General features: G+C 48.8%; 4 protein-coding genes across 5 annotated transcripts; 3 read left to right on the forward strand and 1 right to left on the reverse strand.

Annotated features, from left to right (window-relative positions):
* LOC136192928 (intersectin-1-like) lies at nt 1-8,237 on the forward strand. Its single transcript, XM_065981688.1, has 39 exons — nt 1-44; nt 106-171; nt 281-394; nt 454-517; nt 569-728; nt 779-1,092; nt 1,144-1,415; nt 1,476-1,582; nt 1,635-1,699; nt 1,753-2,014; nt 2,067-2,207; nt 2,258-2,342; nt 2,397-2,539; nt 2,622-3,062; nt 3,125-3,674; nt 3,730-3,827; nt 3,888-4,507; nt 4,565-4,641; nt 4,698-4,861; nt 4,920-4,980; nt 5,033-5,154; nt 5,216-5,441; nt 5,502-5,702; nt 5,816-5,877; nt 5,936-6,001; nt 6,047-6,153; nt 6,200-6,272; nt 6,324-6,431; nt 6,482-6,580; nt 6,640-6,807; nt 6,865-6,936; nt 6,995-7,117; nt 7,174-7,225; nt 7,281-7,356; nt 7,409-7,497; nt 7,552-7,635; nt 7,687-7,781; nt 7,833-7,911; nt 7,965-8,237. The coding sequence occupies exons 2-39, from the start codon at nt 132-134 to the stop codon at nt 8,117-8,119; spliced, it is 5,835 nt and encodes a 1,944-aa protein (XP_065837760.1). The 5' UTR covers nt 1-44; nt 106-131; the 3' UTR covers nt 8,120-8,237.
* LOC136192959 (charged multivesicular body protein 2b-like) lies at nt 8,082-9,323 on the reverse strand. The gene is made up of 8 exons (XM_065981734.1): nt 9,205-9,323; nt 9,060-9,151; nt 8,969-9,010; nt 8,813-8,914; nt 8,716-8,766; nt 8,559-8,661; nt 8,393-8,499; nt 8,082-8,345 (listed from the first exon to the last, which is right to left on the reverse strand). Exons 1-8 carry the CDS (start codon nt 9,230-9,232, stop codon nt 8,235-8,237), a joined length of 636 nt encoding a protein of 211 aa, XP_065837806.1. The 5' UTR covers nt 9,233-9,323; the 3' UTR covers nt 8,082-8,234.
* Nucleotides 9,245-10,424, forward strand: LOC136192961 (serine/arginine-rich splicing factor 2-like). Of its 2 annotated transcripts, XR_010671262.1 has the most exons (4): nt 9,246-9,636; nt 9,689-9,757; nt 9,818-10,069; nt 10,126-10,424. XR_010671262.1 is itself a non-coding variant. In XM_065981736.1 (3 exons), exons 1-3 carry the CDS (start codon nt 9,299-9,301, stop codon nt 10,002-10,004), a joined length of 594 nt encoding a protein of 197 aa, XP_065837808.1. In that variant the 5' UTR covers nt 9,245-9,298; the 3' UTR covers nt 10,005-10,124. The 2 variants fall into 2 exon arrangements, 1 of the variants encoding a protein (XP_065837808.1); XM_065981736.1 differs by lacking the exon at nt 10,126-10,424 and having other exon boundaries at nt 9,245-9,636; nt 9,818-10,124.
* Nucleotides 10,425-10,898: 474 nt separating this feature from the next.
* LOC136192937 (uncharacterized) lies at nt 10,899-13,835 on the forward strand. Its single transcript, XM_065981706.1, has 9 exons — nt 10,899-11,058; nt 11,315-12,080; nt 12,134-12,253; nt 12,302-12,947; nt 13,010-13,096; nt 13,150-13,232; nt 13,289-13,385; nt 13,442-13,616; nt 13,669-13,835. Exons 2-9 carry the CDS (start codon nt 11,317-11,319, stop codon nt 13,701-13,703), a joined length of 2,007 nt encoding a protein of 668 aa, XP_065837778.1. The 5' UTR covers nt 10,899-11,058; nt 11,315-11,316; the 3' UTR covers nt 13,704-13,835.
* Nucleotides 13,836-13,865: the final 30 nt, after the last annotated feature.

Consider the following 13,865-nt stretch of genomic DNA (forward strand, 5'->3'; position numbering starts at 1 on the left):
AAATTAATCGCGGAATATTTTCCCAAGCTCGCTGCTCTGCTGACGTTAGTTTCCACATGCAAGAGACGACCACGTCACGTTGGTGTGATGCCGCTTCGTTTGTAGGACGCGTCCGAAAGGATGATTTAGCGATGGGGACCCCCTATCAGCCGTTTGCACTCGTCCCAACCGGTGAGTAGAGAACTCCCAGTCGCTTGCACGCCCGTCGCTCGTCGTCGATTACGTCGAATCGTCGCTTTCGAGCTCGAACGTGCAGACTGAGTCGAGTTTGCGCGAATAGGCGGAGGAGGGACGGGAGCGGGAGGATCAACACCTTGGATCGTCACATCGGAGGATAGAGCGAAGAACGATCGCATTTTCCAGAGTTTCGGTCCAATCAATGGCAAAATAACGGGTAAGAGACACGACGAGGACATCGTAGGGCAAATCGAAGAAGCGTTTTTCTCTCCCCAGGACAGCAAGCCAAATCGTATCTCATGTCATCTGGCCTCTCAGCGACTATACTCGCTCAGATATGGTACATGAAAGACGCAAAAAAAGTGCAATCAACGTTATTTTTTAATAAAAGGACTTTGTCTGATATGGATGGCGACGGAAAGATGACGGCTCACGAGTTTTCCATTGCCATGAAATTGATTCAGTGTCGACGTCAGGGACTTCAACTTCCCGGTCAATTACCGCCCACCATGCTAGCACCCGCTCCTCAACCGTCGTCCTTCGCACCACAGGTGCAAAATCATTTATCCTTATTTGAAAATATTTATTTATTTTTTCTTAGCCTATGGCAATGGGTGGAATGGGTGGAATGGGTGTGGGTTTGGGACCCGTGCCCTTGTACGGGGGAACCCTTCCCGCGAGGCATCACGTCGCGTCGAGTCCGGGACTTCGTCGTGCGTCGAGTTTTCAACAGCCAAAGATGCCTTCATCACAACAGCAGGACGCGCCGTGGGCCGTTTCTGCCGCCGCAAAAATGAAATACAATCAAATCTTCAATGCAAACGATCGACTGAGAAGCGGCTATTTGACGGGAGCCCAAGCACGCACTCTCCTAATGCAGACGGGCCTACCTCAAGATCATCTGGCGCAGATATGGTAAATTAATTTTCTTTTGCAGGGAAAATTGTTATTATTCGTATTGGTTAGGCATTTGGCTGATATTGATAACGATGGACGCTTGTCCAACGAGGAATTCGCTGTGGCAATGTATTTGGTGGACGATGTAAAGGCGGGATCGACTCTGCCCATTGTTCTTCCCATCGAATTGGTGCCTCCTTCGATGAGAAGAAAGGCGGCGGTGGCGGCGGCGGCGGCGGTGCAACGTCAGCAACAGCCACCTCAGCAACTGCAACAAATGAAGCATCTGTCTTCGTCTGGGGATTTGATTACTGGCAAAAAGGACGAACCCGTTTTTCCGCGTACTTGCAAAGAAAAATTAAATTTATTGATTTATTATTATGACGACGTCCGTTCTTTAGTTCACACGCAGACGTACGAAGATCGAAAGAGGGAGAATTTCGAGCGAGGGCGATTGGAATTGGAGAAAAGGAAGCAGGAAAGGAGAGAGAAAGAGCGCAAAGAAAAGGCAATAGCAGAAAAAAAATTGACGTAGACCTTGTCTTTCAATTTTCACTCAGGAAGAAAAGGAAAGAAAATTGCGAGAAGAGATGGAAAAAAGGGAAAAAGAGCAAGAACAAGAACGGTATAAAACCGAATTTTTACAAACGAAAATTTGCTCCAATCCGTTGTCTTCAGTCGAAAAGCCGAAGAACGTCGATTCGCCGAACTGGAGGAGGAACGCCAGCGCGATCTTGAACGTCAAAAATTGGAAGCGGAGCACGATTATCAGGCGACGCTTCAACGACAGAGCGCCCAACGCGAAATGGAATTGGCTCGCGAGAGAGAATGGCAAAAGCGACGAAAGGAAGAACTGGAAATCAGCAAGTCGAAACTCTCAGGCGAAGTCGGCACACTGAAGCAAAAGTGGAGATCGTTGAACGTCGAATTGGAAGCTCTCGTATGCGAAAAAATCGTCTTGGGAGCGTTTTCGATTTCTTTTTTTCTTCTAGACGCATAGGCAGACGTCGATTCTAGGGACGCTCGAGAGCAATCGGCTTCAGATGGACGAAGGTCGTCGTGCGCTTCACCGTATCTCTCAATCGAGAGATTCGAGGACCGAAGAGTTGAATCGTCTTCAGGGAGAGTTGAAGGTCAGTCGAAAGAGCGCGATAATTTAGACGAAAGATAGCGAAGATTTCAGAACGCTTCGGATCGGCTGAGCTTTCTGACGGAAGCCAGGGAACGAGTGGCGGAGGATTTAAAAATGAAGGGATTCATTTCTGACGGTAAATTCGCGTGGCTATTGTTTTCCTATTTTTCCTTCACAGCTCTTCGTCTAGCGTCGATGATTAGCCAATCGGCGAAAGATCAATGCCAACAGAAGCGAACGGCTATTATTCAACTGAGAGTCCTTCTTCAACAGCAAAACGACATGATCGCTGAGAAAACGAGAGAAAGCATGGCACATCATCTACAGTTGAAGGTAGAAAAATTCAACCTTGCCTTGTTTATATAGAAATTGCTTCTAAATTCACTTCGCGCGGCCGATTCTCGATTTTTTTCAGGAACTTGTGGAGAATGAGGAAAAGCTCTCGATTGAAGTGACGGGTCAGAGGCAGTTGGTCGATAAGAAACAACGCGAACGGGACGCGGAGATGCGACAGAAAGCGGCCGAGACGAAACGGCGGGACGACGAGGCGAAACTGCGGCGAGAGGAGGCCGAACGGCAGCGACGAGAAGCGGAGGAGACGGCTCGTCGCGAAGAAGAAGAGCGAAAAAGACGAGAAGACGAAGCGAGACGACGAGCCGCCGAACAGAGAGAAGCGATGCTGAAAGAAAAGGAGGAACGAGAGCGAAGAGAAGAGGAGAGAGCGCGGCAAGCGGAAGAGGCGAGAAAACGTCAAATCGCATCGGCAGAGAGAGCAAAGGAGGCGAGAAGTCGTTCAGAAGAATTAGTAGAAACGACTCACGTTGAAATTCGGCGAGCCGAAAGCCTTTCTCCTCCGGTAAATACGATTTTTTTAACGTTTAGACGACGACGTAAAACGAGTTCTTTTCTTCTTTTTAGCGCGACGCGAAAATGTCGGTGGCGGAAAAGGCTTATTTGCGTCGTTCCGAACTCGACGATGACGCCGATCGTCGATCAGCGATGCTTGAGGAGCGACTGTCGAAAGCGGGAATGATTCGACAACAGGTGGAAATGCTGCAGAAGAAGAAGAAGCAGATACAGCAGTTCAAGGTTCAGCAGAAACAAGAAGCGGCGGCGAAAGCGGCGGAAGAAGCGAGACGAAGAAAAGTAAGCGGAGAGACGACGGCGGCGGCGGAACGAAAGCGAATTGAAGACGAAAGACGACGAAAGGAAGAAGAAAGAAAAGCGGCGGCGGCAGCCGAAGAGGCGAGACAAAGGGCAGCGGCAGCCGAAGAGGCAAGGCAAAGGGCTGCGGCAGCCGAAGAGGCGAGGCAAAAGGCGGCGGCGGCAGCGGCGGCAAAAGAAGAAGCGATGAAGAAAGAAGAAGAAGAAGAAGAAGCGGAATTGAAAAAACGACAAATCGAGGCGAGAAAGCAAGCACTTGTAGCAAAGAAGGAGAAATTGTTGGCCGAAAAGAAACAAGCGTCGAGTGAGACTATAGGAAAACATAATCGCCTCGTTCCCTAGACCTTCCGATTTTTTAGTCGTACGCGAAGAAGTTCGGCCTCACTATCGAGCTCTCTACGACTTCGTCCCGCGAGGAAAAGAAGAACTCGAATTCAAAGAAGGCGACGTCATAATTGTACGACCTAAAAAGCAATAATTATTATTATTTATTATTATTATTATTATTTCCTAATAGAGCGTTCCCACTTCGACCCACGTCGACGCCGGCTGGTTCAGAGGTGAGCTCAACGGTCGCGTCGGTCTCGTTCCGCTCAACTACGTGACCGAAATCGATCAACGCGCGTCCCCCGCCTCGCAGCGACGAGCCGTCAATCTCGCTCGCTCTTCGTCGCCATCTCATCCCGTCCCCGTTCCGCGTTCGAAAACGCCGCCCCGTCAAACGTCGCCGCTCGCCGCCGCCGCCTCCGACTCGATCTATTCCGTCCCGCCGTCGCAATTTCGTCGTCGAGAAACGAGTCCGCTCTCGATCGGCGGCGAAGCGTCGTTAGCCGGGCGACGATCGAAAACGTTTTCGTCGGCTCCGTGTTCGCCGAAGTCGCCGCCGCCGTCGTCGTTCGGCGACGCGCCGGACAGCGGGCGTCGTTTGGAGCGACAGGAATCCGATCACTTTCGCGTCGTCGCTCTGTACGCGTATAGTGGGCGAGACGCCGATCATTTGACGTTTAACAAGGACGACATCATTTCGGTGCTCGATCAGAACGACATGTGGTATAAAGGGAGTCTTAGAGGCAAGCAGGGCTGGTTTCCGAAATCCTACGTCAAGTTAATTGGAGGCCGAAGAGCTCAGTCTTCATCGTGAGGAAGACGCAAAGGAGAGGAAACGGTTTAGAGATTTTCTTTTTTTTTTTCTAGAGCTCTTCCTGATGCTTCTACGAAATCTGAAGCGATTGCGACGATTGAATCTGTGGAAGAAGAGGCTCCTCCGGAGGGTGCGTATGACGTCGCTCGTCATTTTGTTTCATTTTTTATTATTTTATTTTCTCAGAATACGTTGCTATCTATAATTACAGTGGCGACGATCACGATTTGAGCTTCAAGACGAACGACGTCATTTTGGTGACGAAGAAAGGCGGCGATTGGTGGACAGGTAAGATCGGAAACAGAGAGGGAACATTTCCGGAGACTTACGTCAAAAAGAAAGTCAACGAGGTAAAAACAAGAATCTCAATTATTCAAAAGAAAAAAAGGAATTCGCGCCGTATGTTAGAACGAAGCAAAGGGAAAACAGACCGACGTCAAAGTGGCTCCTTCGACGCCTAAAAGGCTTCGTGTGTTACACATCTTTTTCCCCTATGTTTATTGTCATACTTTGACTTTTAGTAATTGCAACCGTAGTTGCCAAGTACGAAGCGACTGGGCCGGAACAGGTTTCCCTGACGCCGGGCCAGCTCGTTCACGTACGAAAACAAAATCCAAACGGTTGGTGGGAAGGCGAACTGCAGGTAAATTGAACCTCGTCCAGCTTGTAGAAAACCCTCCTCGCGAGTCTCTCCTCTCGCCTAGGCGCGGGGAAAGAAGAAGAAAGGCGGGTGGTTTCCGAGCAATCGCGTAAAATTGCTAGGCGACCCAAACGAAACGTCGGTCGCTCATAAAGGCACCGATCTTCGTCAGGCGAGTGCGGACGAAATTCAACCCGGAACGCCGCCGTCGTTGATATCGGTCTCGCCGTCGTCGCCGTCGTCTTCATCAACGACGCCGTCTGCGTCAAGTCAACCTCCGGCACCAACTCGTAATATAATAAAAATCGTCTCGCTTTTTTTTTATCCATTTCTCTCTATTCTTCTTCCAGCGGGGGGTTTTCGCGTGATGGCTGCCTATTCGTATCAGGCGAACAACGACGACGAGCTGTCGTTTACGAAGGGCAACTTCATTTTGGTGACGAGTCAAGAGGGCGAATGGTGGACGGGGGATTTGAATGGGAAAATCGGCGTCTTTCCGTCGAATTACGTGCAGCCGGTCAGCGAACTTCACACGCCGGCTACTGCTAAGTGTAATCACTAACTGAGTGTCTGATTTATTGTGTTTTTGTCGTGTCTAAATCGAATGAAACGTGGCTAAGCGATCCGAGTCTCGTGGCGTGACTCTTTTTCTCTGTATTTCTAGGGAGCGATACGATCGAGCTGACAGTTCTCAAGTCCTTGGACGATACAGAACGAAAAAGACAAGTCAATTCAAAAGCTTGCGCATCGTAAATCTTTTTTTTTTACGTTGACGTTTCTTCAGGAAGCGATATTTGAATTGATTCAAACGGAGCAGAGCTACTGCGATGCCCTTCACTTAGTCAAAAACGTAAACTTTCTTAAAATCGAGATCTCCTTTAATTTTGATTCTTAGTTGTTCTACGATCCCGTCAACGAGGGAAACATTCTTGAGCCTGAAGTAATACAGGGTATTTTTGTCAACTGGAACGAGCTAATTACGTACAGCGATTATTTTCTAAAGTGAGATTATCCATACGGCGTTTACTTTAGCTAAGAAACTCTTTAGTATGCTACGCGCTCGACAAAAAGAGCACGAAACCGGGCCCATCGATTGCGTCGGTGATATTCTTTGCGAACAGGTTTGAAAAAGAATTTTGGGGGCGTTCAGCGAATTGACCGTCGTTTTTTAGGTGCCTCGTCTTACGTCGTTCATTCGCTTCTGCAGTCGTCAAATGAACGCCATCAGCCTTCTCCAATCAAAAGCGTCAAAAAGCGACGCGTTTAAAGAACTCGAAGCCGTACGGCGGAAGCGCAGAGATATTTTTCGCCGACTTAATTTTGTCTGTAGAAAATAGCGCAAGATTCTCAAACGGGCGGCCTTCCCTTGAGCAGTTTCCTACTCAGACCCATGCAAAGGGTAACAAAGTATCCTCTATTGATTTCCAAGGTGAAAAACTGAAGAAAAAACGGCACGTTCGACTTGTGACGACTTTTTGTTTGCGTCAGATTTTGCAGTACACAGCTGAAGGCCACTCGGATCATGGTGCATTGTCGGACGCCGTCAAACTGGCCGAAGATCTTTGCTCCCAAGTCAATGAAGGAGTTAGAATGCAGGAAAATTCGGACAGACTCGAGTGGCTTCAGAATAACGTCAACATTTCCTCATTGGAAGAGGTAGGAACATTGGAGACTAATTGTCTTATTTGAAAAAATCTCGTTGCTACGCTATAGAAAGTTGTTTTCAATTCTCAAACAAATCGCGTGGGGCTGAGACGATTCCTTCATTCGGGCAATTTAAAGAAGGTTTCCTTATAAGGATTTATAGACTTTTGCAACTACTGTAGCGAGTGAATCTTTTTAGGCTCGAAGTGGTCGGGAATTATTTGTTGTTCTATTTAACGATTTTCTAATGTTCATGAAGCCCGTGACGAAACTGTCTGCTATGTTTGACTCTTCCGATTACAAGTACGAAGTCTATCGAAAGGTGAAGGCAATGTTTTATTATTTAATCTATTGATTAATTTATTTTTTCTATTGCAGCCTGTCTTTCTTGATCAAGTGCAAGTTGAAGTGGCTCCAGCAGAACAATATGGTGAAGAAATTCGTTCTCTGGTTATTCCGTCTTTGTGGCATGCTCCTCTCTGCAGGTGACGACTGTTCGTTTCATCTTGGAGTTGGTCCGGAGAAAATAATGTTTGTGAAGGCTGAAAATCACACTGAAAGGTTAGAACAGCCTTTGAGACTTCACATAGCAGAGGGGGAAGTGTTCCTATAGAAACGCATGGGTGAAGAAAATCACTACAGCTGTGCAATTCTACAAGCAAACAATTCGAGCCAAATATCGACAAGAAAAGGATGCATTTGGTAAGACGCAAACTGCATTTCAAAAATGCCTAAATACATCGATACAAAAATCAGAAAAGGAAAAAGCTCGGCCTTCAGTTGGGACCCTTAGTCTCTTGGTGGCTGAAGCAGCGAATCTTCAACCTTCCGATCCAAATGGTACGTCATTGCGCAATTCAACGCATCGTGTGTGGAGATAACGCGTAACAGGGAAAAGCGATCCGTTCTGCGAAGTTCGAATGGGAACTCAAGTCCACAGAACCCAAGTAATAGAAAAGTCTTTGAATCCGAAATGGAACACGAGAGTCAGTGGGCAAATAGTCGCGTTTCTCCTTCTAAAATTTCTCTCCCCCCAGATGATTTTCTACTTGAAAGATCTAAGCAAAGATCGACTCTGCTTCACCGTCTTTGACCGCGATCTCTTTTCGCCTAGCGGTAACTAAGCAAAGAGTCCCTGGACGTGGGCCACGCAATCTCTTTTTTTTCAGATTATCTCGGTCGTACAGAACTGCCAGTAGCCGAACTAGTCCGAGACAGCAATAGGGGATCGTTTGGAAAATGGCTTGTGCTCAAAGAGGTCTCCACCGGAGAAATACACGTAAAACTCGTTCTTAAATTGCACCCCAGGCCAAGGGCACAATAATGAGGATTGTTTTTCTATTGCAGCTGCTACTGCACGTGCACGTTTAGCCCCGTTCCCCTACACCCTTCTAAGTGTAAAATAAGGAATTTTTTGAGTAGGAAAAAGGAAAAAAGGTCTACATGGCTTTGAGTCTGGCTAATTGAGCGGCGAGATCTTGATCTGTTTCTTTGGCTTTGACGCGATCGCTGGAAAGGCCAGATGCGTGGGCTCGTGGCGCTGCTGCCATCTGAAAAAAAAGTGTCAAAGACAAAAGCTTGCGTGTGCAAAGTCGACCTTTCCCGCCACTTCAATTCCAATTTCATCCAAGACCTGATTCATTATTGCCTCGCTTTGCTCCTCGTCGCTTTCTTCACCAAGTGCGTCATCGAGAGTCTCAGTCACTGTCCCAAGAAATAGAGGTGATGTATTTTGATACTAGAAAGGGAAGCGGAAAACTGACTAATTTCTTCGGTCATATCCATTTTTGCAGATTCCATGCTGAACTGCTGCATAGTCTGCTGAAGATCTTGCGGCGTCATCTGAGCATTGACAGAAGCCATTGTCTAAAAGAACTCTAACAGGTAATAGATAAATATGCTAAATGGTACACCTCTTACCCGCGATGCCGATGACATAGCCTGAGCCATTCCAACGTTGGCCTGCATCGCCTGAAAAAGAGAAGAACAGTGAATGATGATGAGGATCTCCCTATACCGTTGTTTGGGCTCCAACGGCTACTAATTTGCTACTGATTCCTCGCGATCGTGTCATCTGTTTTCGGACGCCAATCAGCTGCTTTGCTAGAGTTGTCGCAAGCTAAAATCCAATGAATTGATAAAGAGGAAAGGAGGAGGAGGAGGAGGAACGAACCTGTTTGTTGCCTTGTTTGGCAGCTTTTTTGATGTCCATTTCCTGGTGAAGAGTCGTTTTAGGTGAGTTGACTGTGTAAATGCGTTCTTACCAGCTGTTTTTCCTGTTTTTCGAGACCGCGACGATCTCGATCGAGATCCCGTTCCGTTTTCCGAAGCTCTCGCTTCTGCTGACGAGCCAGCGCTAATAAAAAAACCAACCAGTAAGCCTAAAGTGCAAAGACGGCGAAAAAAGACCTTTGGTGTCTCTTTTAGAGCCAAACATTCTCGCGAAATCTGAATCCGGGCGTCAGGACACCCGAAGTCCCCGTTTCTGAAAAAACTGGCAGCCATGAGTTACGGCCCTCCGCCAGACGTTCACGAAATGGTTAGCCTAAAGGTGGACAATCTGTCCTATCGGACGGCATCGGACGAATTGCGCCCGCTCTTCGAGAAATACGGCCAAGTGGGCGACATTTACATTCCCATGGATCGGGAGCGGCGCGAATCGCGCGGCTTTGCTTTCGTGCGCTACTACAGCGAAAGAGAAGCGCAGAAAGCGATGGATCGACTCGACGGATCGGTCATAGACGGGAGAGAGATTCGCATTCAATTTGCGCGCTACGGACGCCCCGATTCGTCTCGATCGCGACATTCGGGCGGCGGCTATCGCGGCGGCGGTAGAGCTAGGTGCGATTTCGTCGAGAAAAATCGCGTATTCGATGGTGAGGCCCCTCTTTAGGTCTCCCCACGGCCATCGCCATCGATCGCGTTCTCGTTCGCGCGAAAGAAGAAGAAGATCGCGATCAAGGTAAAAAAAATTTTCCTAGACAATAAGAAATCGAATTTCCTTGTCCTCTTCTTCTTCTAGGAGTAGAGGACGTCGTTCTCGGTCACGTGATCGCCATCACCGCCAATCGCCTCCCGTCCACTCTCGTTCGAATTCTCCTCGTTCGGCGAGCCCAGCTCAAGATTCGGATCATTCCGGAAGTCGAAGCGGAAGTAGATGGAAAGACGACGATCGCGACTCCAATTCAGGATCAGATAGGGAACGCTGAATATGTCAACGACAACGTTCAGTCGAGTCGCGACGGTTCAAGTCTGCGTAGCTGCTGTCATCGTGGTAGATTAGTGTGTTTTTGTGCAGGGGATGAGTGCTAATATGTGTCATTCTTTCAGATGCTGTAGTTCCAGGTGTCTCTTTTGTGCCGATGACGCTGATGCTGCAGATGCTACTAGTTCCGGGTTCCTGGGGTTCCTGCCTTTGCATTTTTTTGCGTTCCTGGTTCCTGGCTTTGTGCACTCCTCCATTAGGCTGTTTCTATTCGGTTTCCAGCTGCTTTCGCTTTGCCGTTTCCGGTTCTTTTTCTGACTGGTTGGTTCATTGATTGCAATCTGATTTGGGTAAGGAGGTGATAAAGTAGGTTTTCTATTAAATTAATTAATAAATTTTTGCTCTATAAAAATTCTATGACGTCTTCGTTTTGTTCTTTTCTGTTGGACTTGCGTCTTCTCGTGGAGCTTCCGTTTCTTGTTGGCTCGTTTGGGTAATAAACCTTGATAAAGTCGTCGAGATTAGCTGTTTTCTGACTGCAGTTACGTTGACACTTACCACAGCAGTAGAAGGTAGAGAAAGAACGATAAGACGAAGAGGACTACGTGGGGAATGCTGAAACCCGTGACGACAGTCATCGCACCGAGCAGAATAATCAAAAGGAAAAACGTTGCGTTCACGGCAAAGAGCAACTGTCTGTTAACGCCTGGTTGAAATGCGGAATTCACAACGCCCTGCAACATTTTCGCCGTCTTGCGTGCGCTACGCATTTAACGCGCGTATAAATGACGCAAACGATAATGACGCGCCAAAAACGCCCCCGAAGAAATTCCCCGAAGCGCCCCCCGAAGCACGCCTTGTTTGCGTGTTCGGTCATATGACAAAAACCGCATGATTTAAAATCAATTAGTTTTCTTAGCGGTCGTAACTGCGCTGGTAGCAGAAACGCGGCGTCTGTCCTCATCTCTTCGTTTTCCGGCCACTCTCGGCGATCATCACCCTCAACTTCAAGCACTAAAGCGAATACAAAGCAGCAACCCCAGCGCAGGCGCTCGGAGGTGAGCAAAACGTCGCTCTTTATCAACAAAAGGCGGAAGAACCCTGACCCCAAAATCTTTTGTCGAGCGTCCCAGCGTCTACCCGACCCCCAACCCAACCCGCGCTACGCGTCTCTTTCGCTTCGAAAACGTCGCGTGGGAGCCGTTCCTGGCACAGAGCTGTAGAACTCGGGGGTGTAGACGGAGGGGGGATAGGGGCAGTTGATTGCCGGGGCAATCAATAATCCGGGGGACCCCCCAACCCTGTTGATTCCAGGTATGGATACCCAATTCATGACGCTTTCCGACGCTGGCCGTCTGGAAGCGATCTCGTCGCGATCGAACGTCTGGCGAACGAACGTCGACGGCGGCGGGCCGCACGTCGCCGCCGAAATCGAATCGATTTTCTCCGCGGATATCCCCACGTACCCGGATGCGACGTCCGCCGCCTCGACGGCGACGACGACGACGCCGGTGCCGGTCACCGCGACGTCCGCATCCGGGAACTCCGTCGACGCTCTCTCGACGCCGACAATACACGAATTGTCCATCTGCGATTCGACGCCGCAAATTTCTCAGTATTGTTCGATCGCCGCCGATCAGGGTCTCGCGACGCTCGCATCGGCGGCGGCGACGATGCCCATGGACGCGTCTGCTATATCCGGGAACGCGTATCCCTCCGTCGATTCGACGACGGAAGCGGACGTTTTGTCCTCCCTCATGAAATCCCAGCTGGATGCAACCAGTTACAATCCGGGCTCTTTTCAATGCGCCTCTCCGTGCAGCTTTCAAACGCTCTCCGTCAGTCAACTGCCTTCGTGGTTCGACACGTATTCTTTTCCCGGCGTTTCGATGACGATGGCGACGGCGACGGCGACGGCGACGGCGGTTGGGAGAAGGGAATCCGTTTCCAAAAAGAGGCGGAGTTCCACTTCTTCGAATGTGGCCACGTCCGGGAGAGATAGCCAGCCTAAATTTAGAAAGACGGAGAATCAATTGGCTGTCTTAGTCAAGTATTTCAGCATCAACAGGCTTCCAGACAGGCAAGAAAAGCGAATCATTATTTATAATCTACGCCATTGGATTATGATTATAGAGAGGCCGTCGAAAAGTTGGCCGAAGTGACCGGACTCACGATCAGCGAAGTAAAAAACTGGTTCAGAAACCGAAGACTTCGATACAAAGACACAAAAGAGTTATCGAAAAGAAAACAGCCGTGAGTAGAACTTAGCTTCGTCAGATTCCTCTTTATCTCTATTTTTAGTCTCTATAACGGCCCGCTGACTCCGTCTCAGCACGCCTTGCTCGAATCCATGACCCAAACGAGCGAAACGATGAGCAATCCCTACGGAAAATACAACGAAAGAAAAACGTTCAATCCGAGGCCCATGCTATTGCAATCCGAACAGCAACACTATCACGTGACGAGCGACGGTCCGCCGACGAGGCGGAGCGAACGGCTTCGCTACAAACAAGAGGCGAAGGCGTCGTTGGAATCGGCTCTCTATAGATTTGTCAGCAAGGAGAATGGTCACGTTGACGTCATGGCAACCGCTGCTGCTGGCGCTGGCGCCTGTGGCGGCGGATCTGAAATACCGTTCTCGTCGTCCGCCGTCGACGCTTTTCTTGAGGAGTCCGATTTTCCGTCGATTCTCATTACTCCTTCCGAGACGAAGGAGGATTGCTTGTTCGGTGACAGCGGCGACATTTCCCACTCTTTTCCGTTGCCGCCGCCGCCGCCGCCGCCGCCGCCTGGGTCCTCGCATCTGTCTCCGCCTCTTTCGTCGTCTTCTGATATGACGCCGCCGACGACGCCGTCCTTGGGATTTTTCTCACCGTCGTCTTCCGACGCGCATCCTGGTGCTATCTTTGCGAATCATCAGAGTCCTTTTGATTCTGCTTTTGATGACGTTAGTCCTTTTAGCCTTTCTTCTCTTCTATGGCCACGTAGTAGTCTCCTTTCTATTTTCAGGTGTCCGAAGACGCGTTTGGCGAAGTCAAAGAGTCGTTGCATGGGCTCTTTACGGCCTATTTGCCTGACTCTAATGACCGAAAGGAGGTGCGTGTACACTCCTTGCTTGTCATAGCCTATACATATACACATGTCTACAGCTTCTCAAGACTCTCCTTCGAGATCTGAATGTCAGGGAAAAGACGGCTGTTCAGCAATTGGTCTATTCACGATCAGATGACCGGTGCGTTTTAATTAATTGCTTTTTATTTTTATCCGCTACTGAAACTCTATTTCTAGATATGAAGTGACTCCACAGAATCAAGCCAAAGAAGCGTGGAAGGAACTGGAAGAACGTTTCAGTGTCGCCAAGGTAACAAACAGCGCAACCACAGAAGTGAGAACACTCCTTCGACAAAATGGGGTTTCGTCTTACGTCTTATTTATTATAAGGCTGCTGGGAGGGGTTCCGGGGTGGACACACCTCCCCGAAGCAACCATTCTGACGATTCCTCGAACGAAGGATCCCCTTCCTCTCCTCTCGACCCGAACATGGTCGAGGGACTGAAGTGTATGTTTCAGTCTCACCGAGACTATTTGCATGCGGTGGCAAAGAATCTTGGTGTCGGTACGATCGGATATGACGTCGTTTTGGCAGGACAATTATCACTCTTTTGTAGGATCTGTGGTTATGATGAAACAGGAAGATCAGTGACCTCCTCCGCTTAGAACTTCGTATTTTAGCATTCCCCCCTTTTTTGCTTTTTTCCTTTTTTTTTTCTTCTCTTCGCTGTTCTTTTTTCCCCGCCGTTTTTAGCATTAGATCAGGAACCTCGTTCAGACGTCACATGACGCACCGGAACGTCGTTCATTCGCA

The sequence above is a fragment of the Oscarella lobularis genome, chromosome 11 (genome assembly GCF_947507565.1).
Source record: "Oscarella lobularis chromosome 11, ooOscLobu1.1, whole genome shotgun sequence".
NCBI classification, from domain to species: Eukaryota; Metazoa; Porifera; class Homoscleromorpha; order Homosclerophorida; family Oscarellidae; genus Oscarella; species Oscarella lobularis.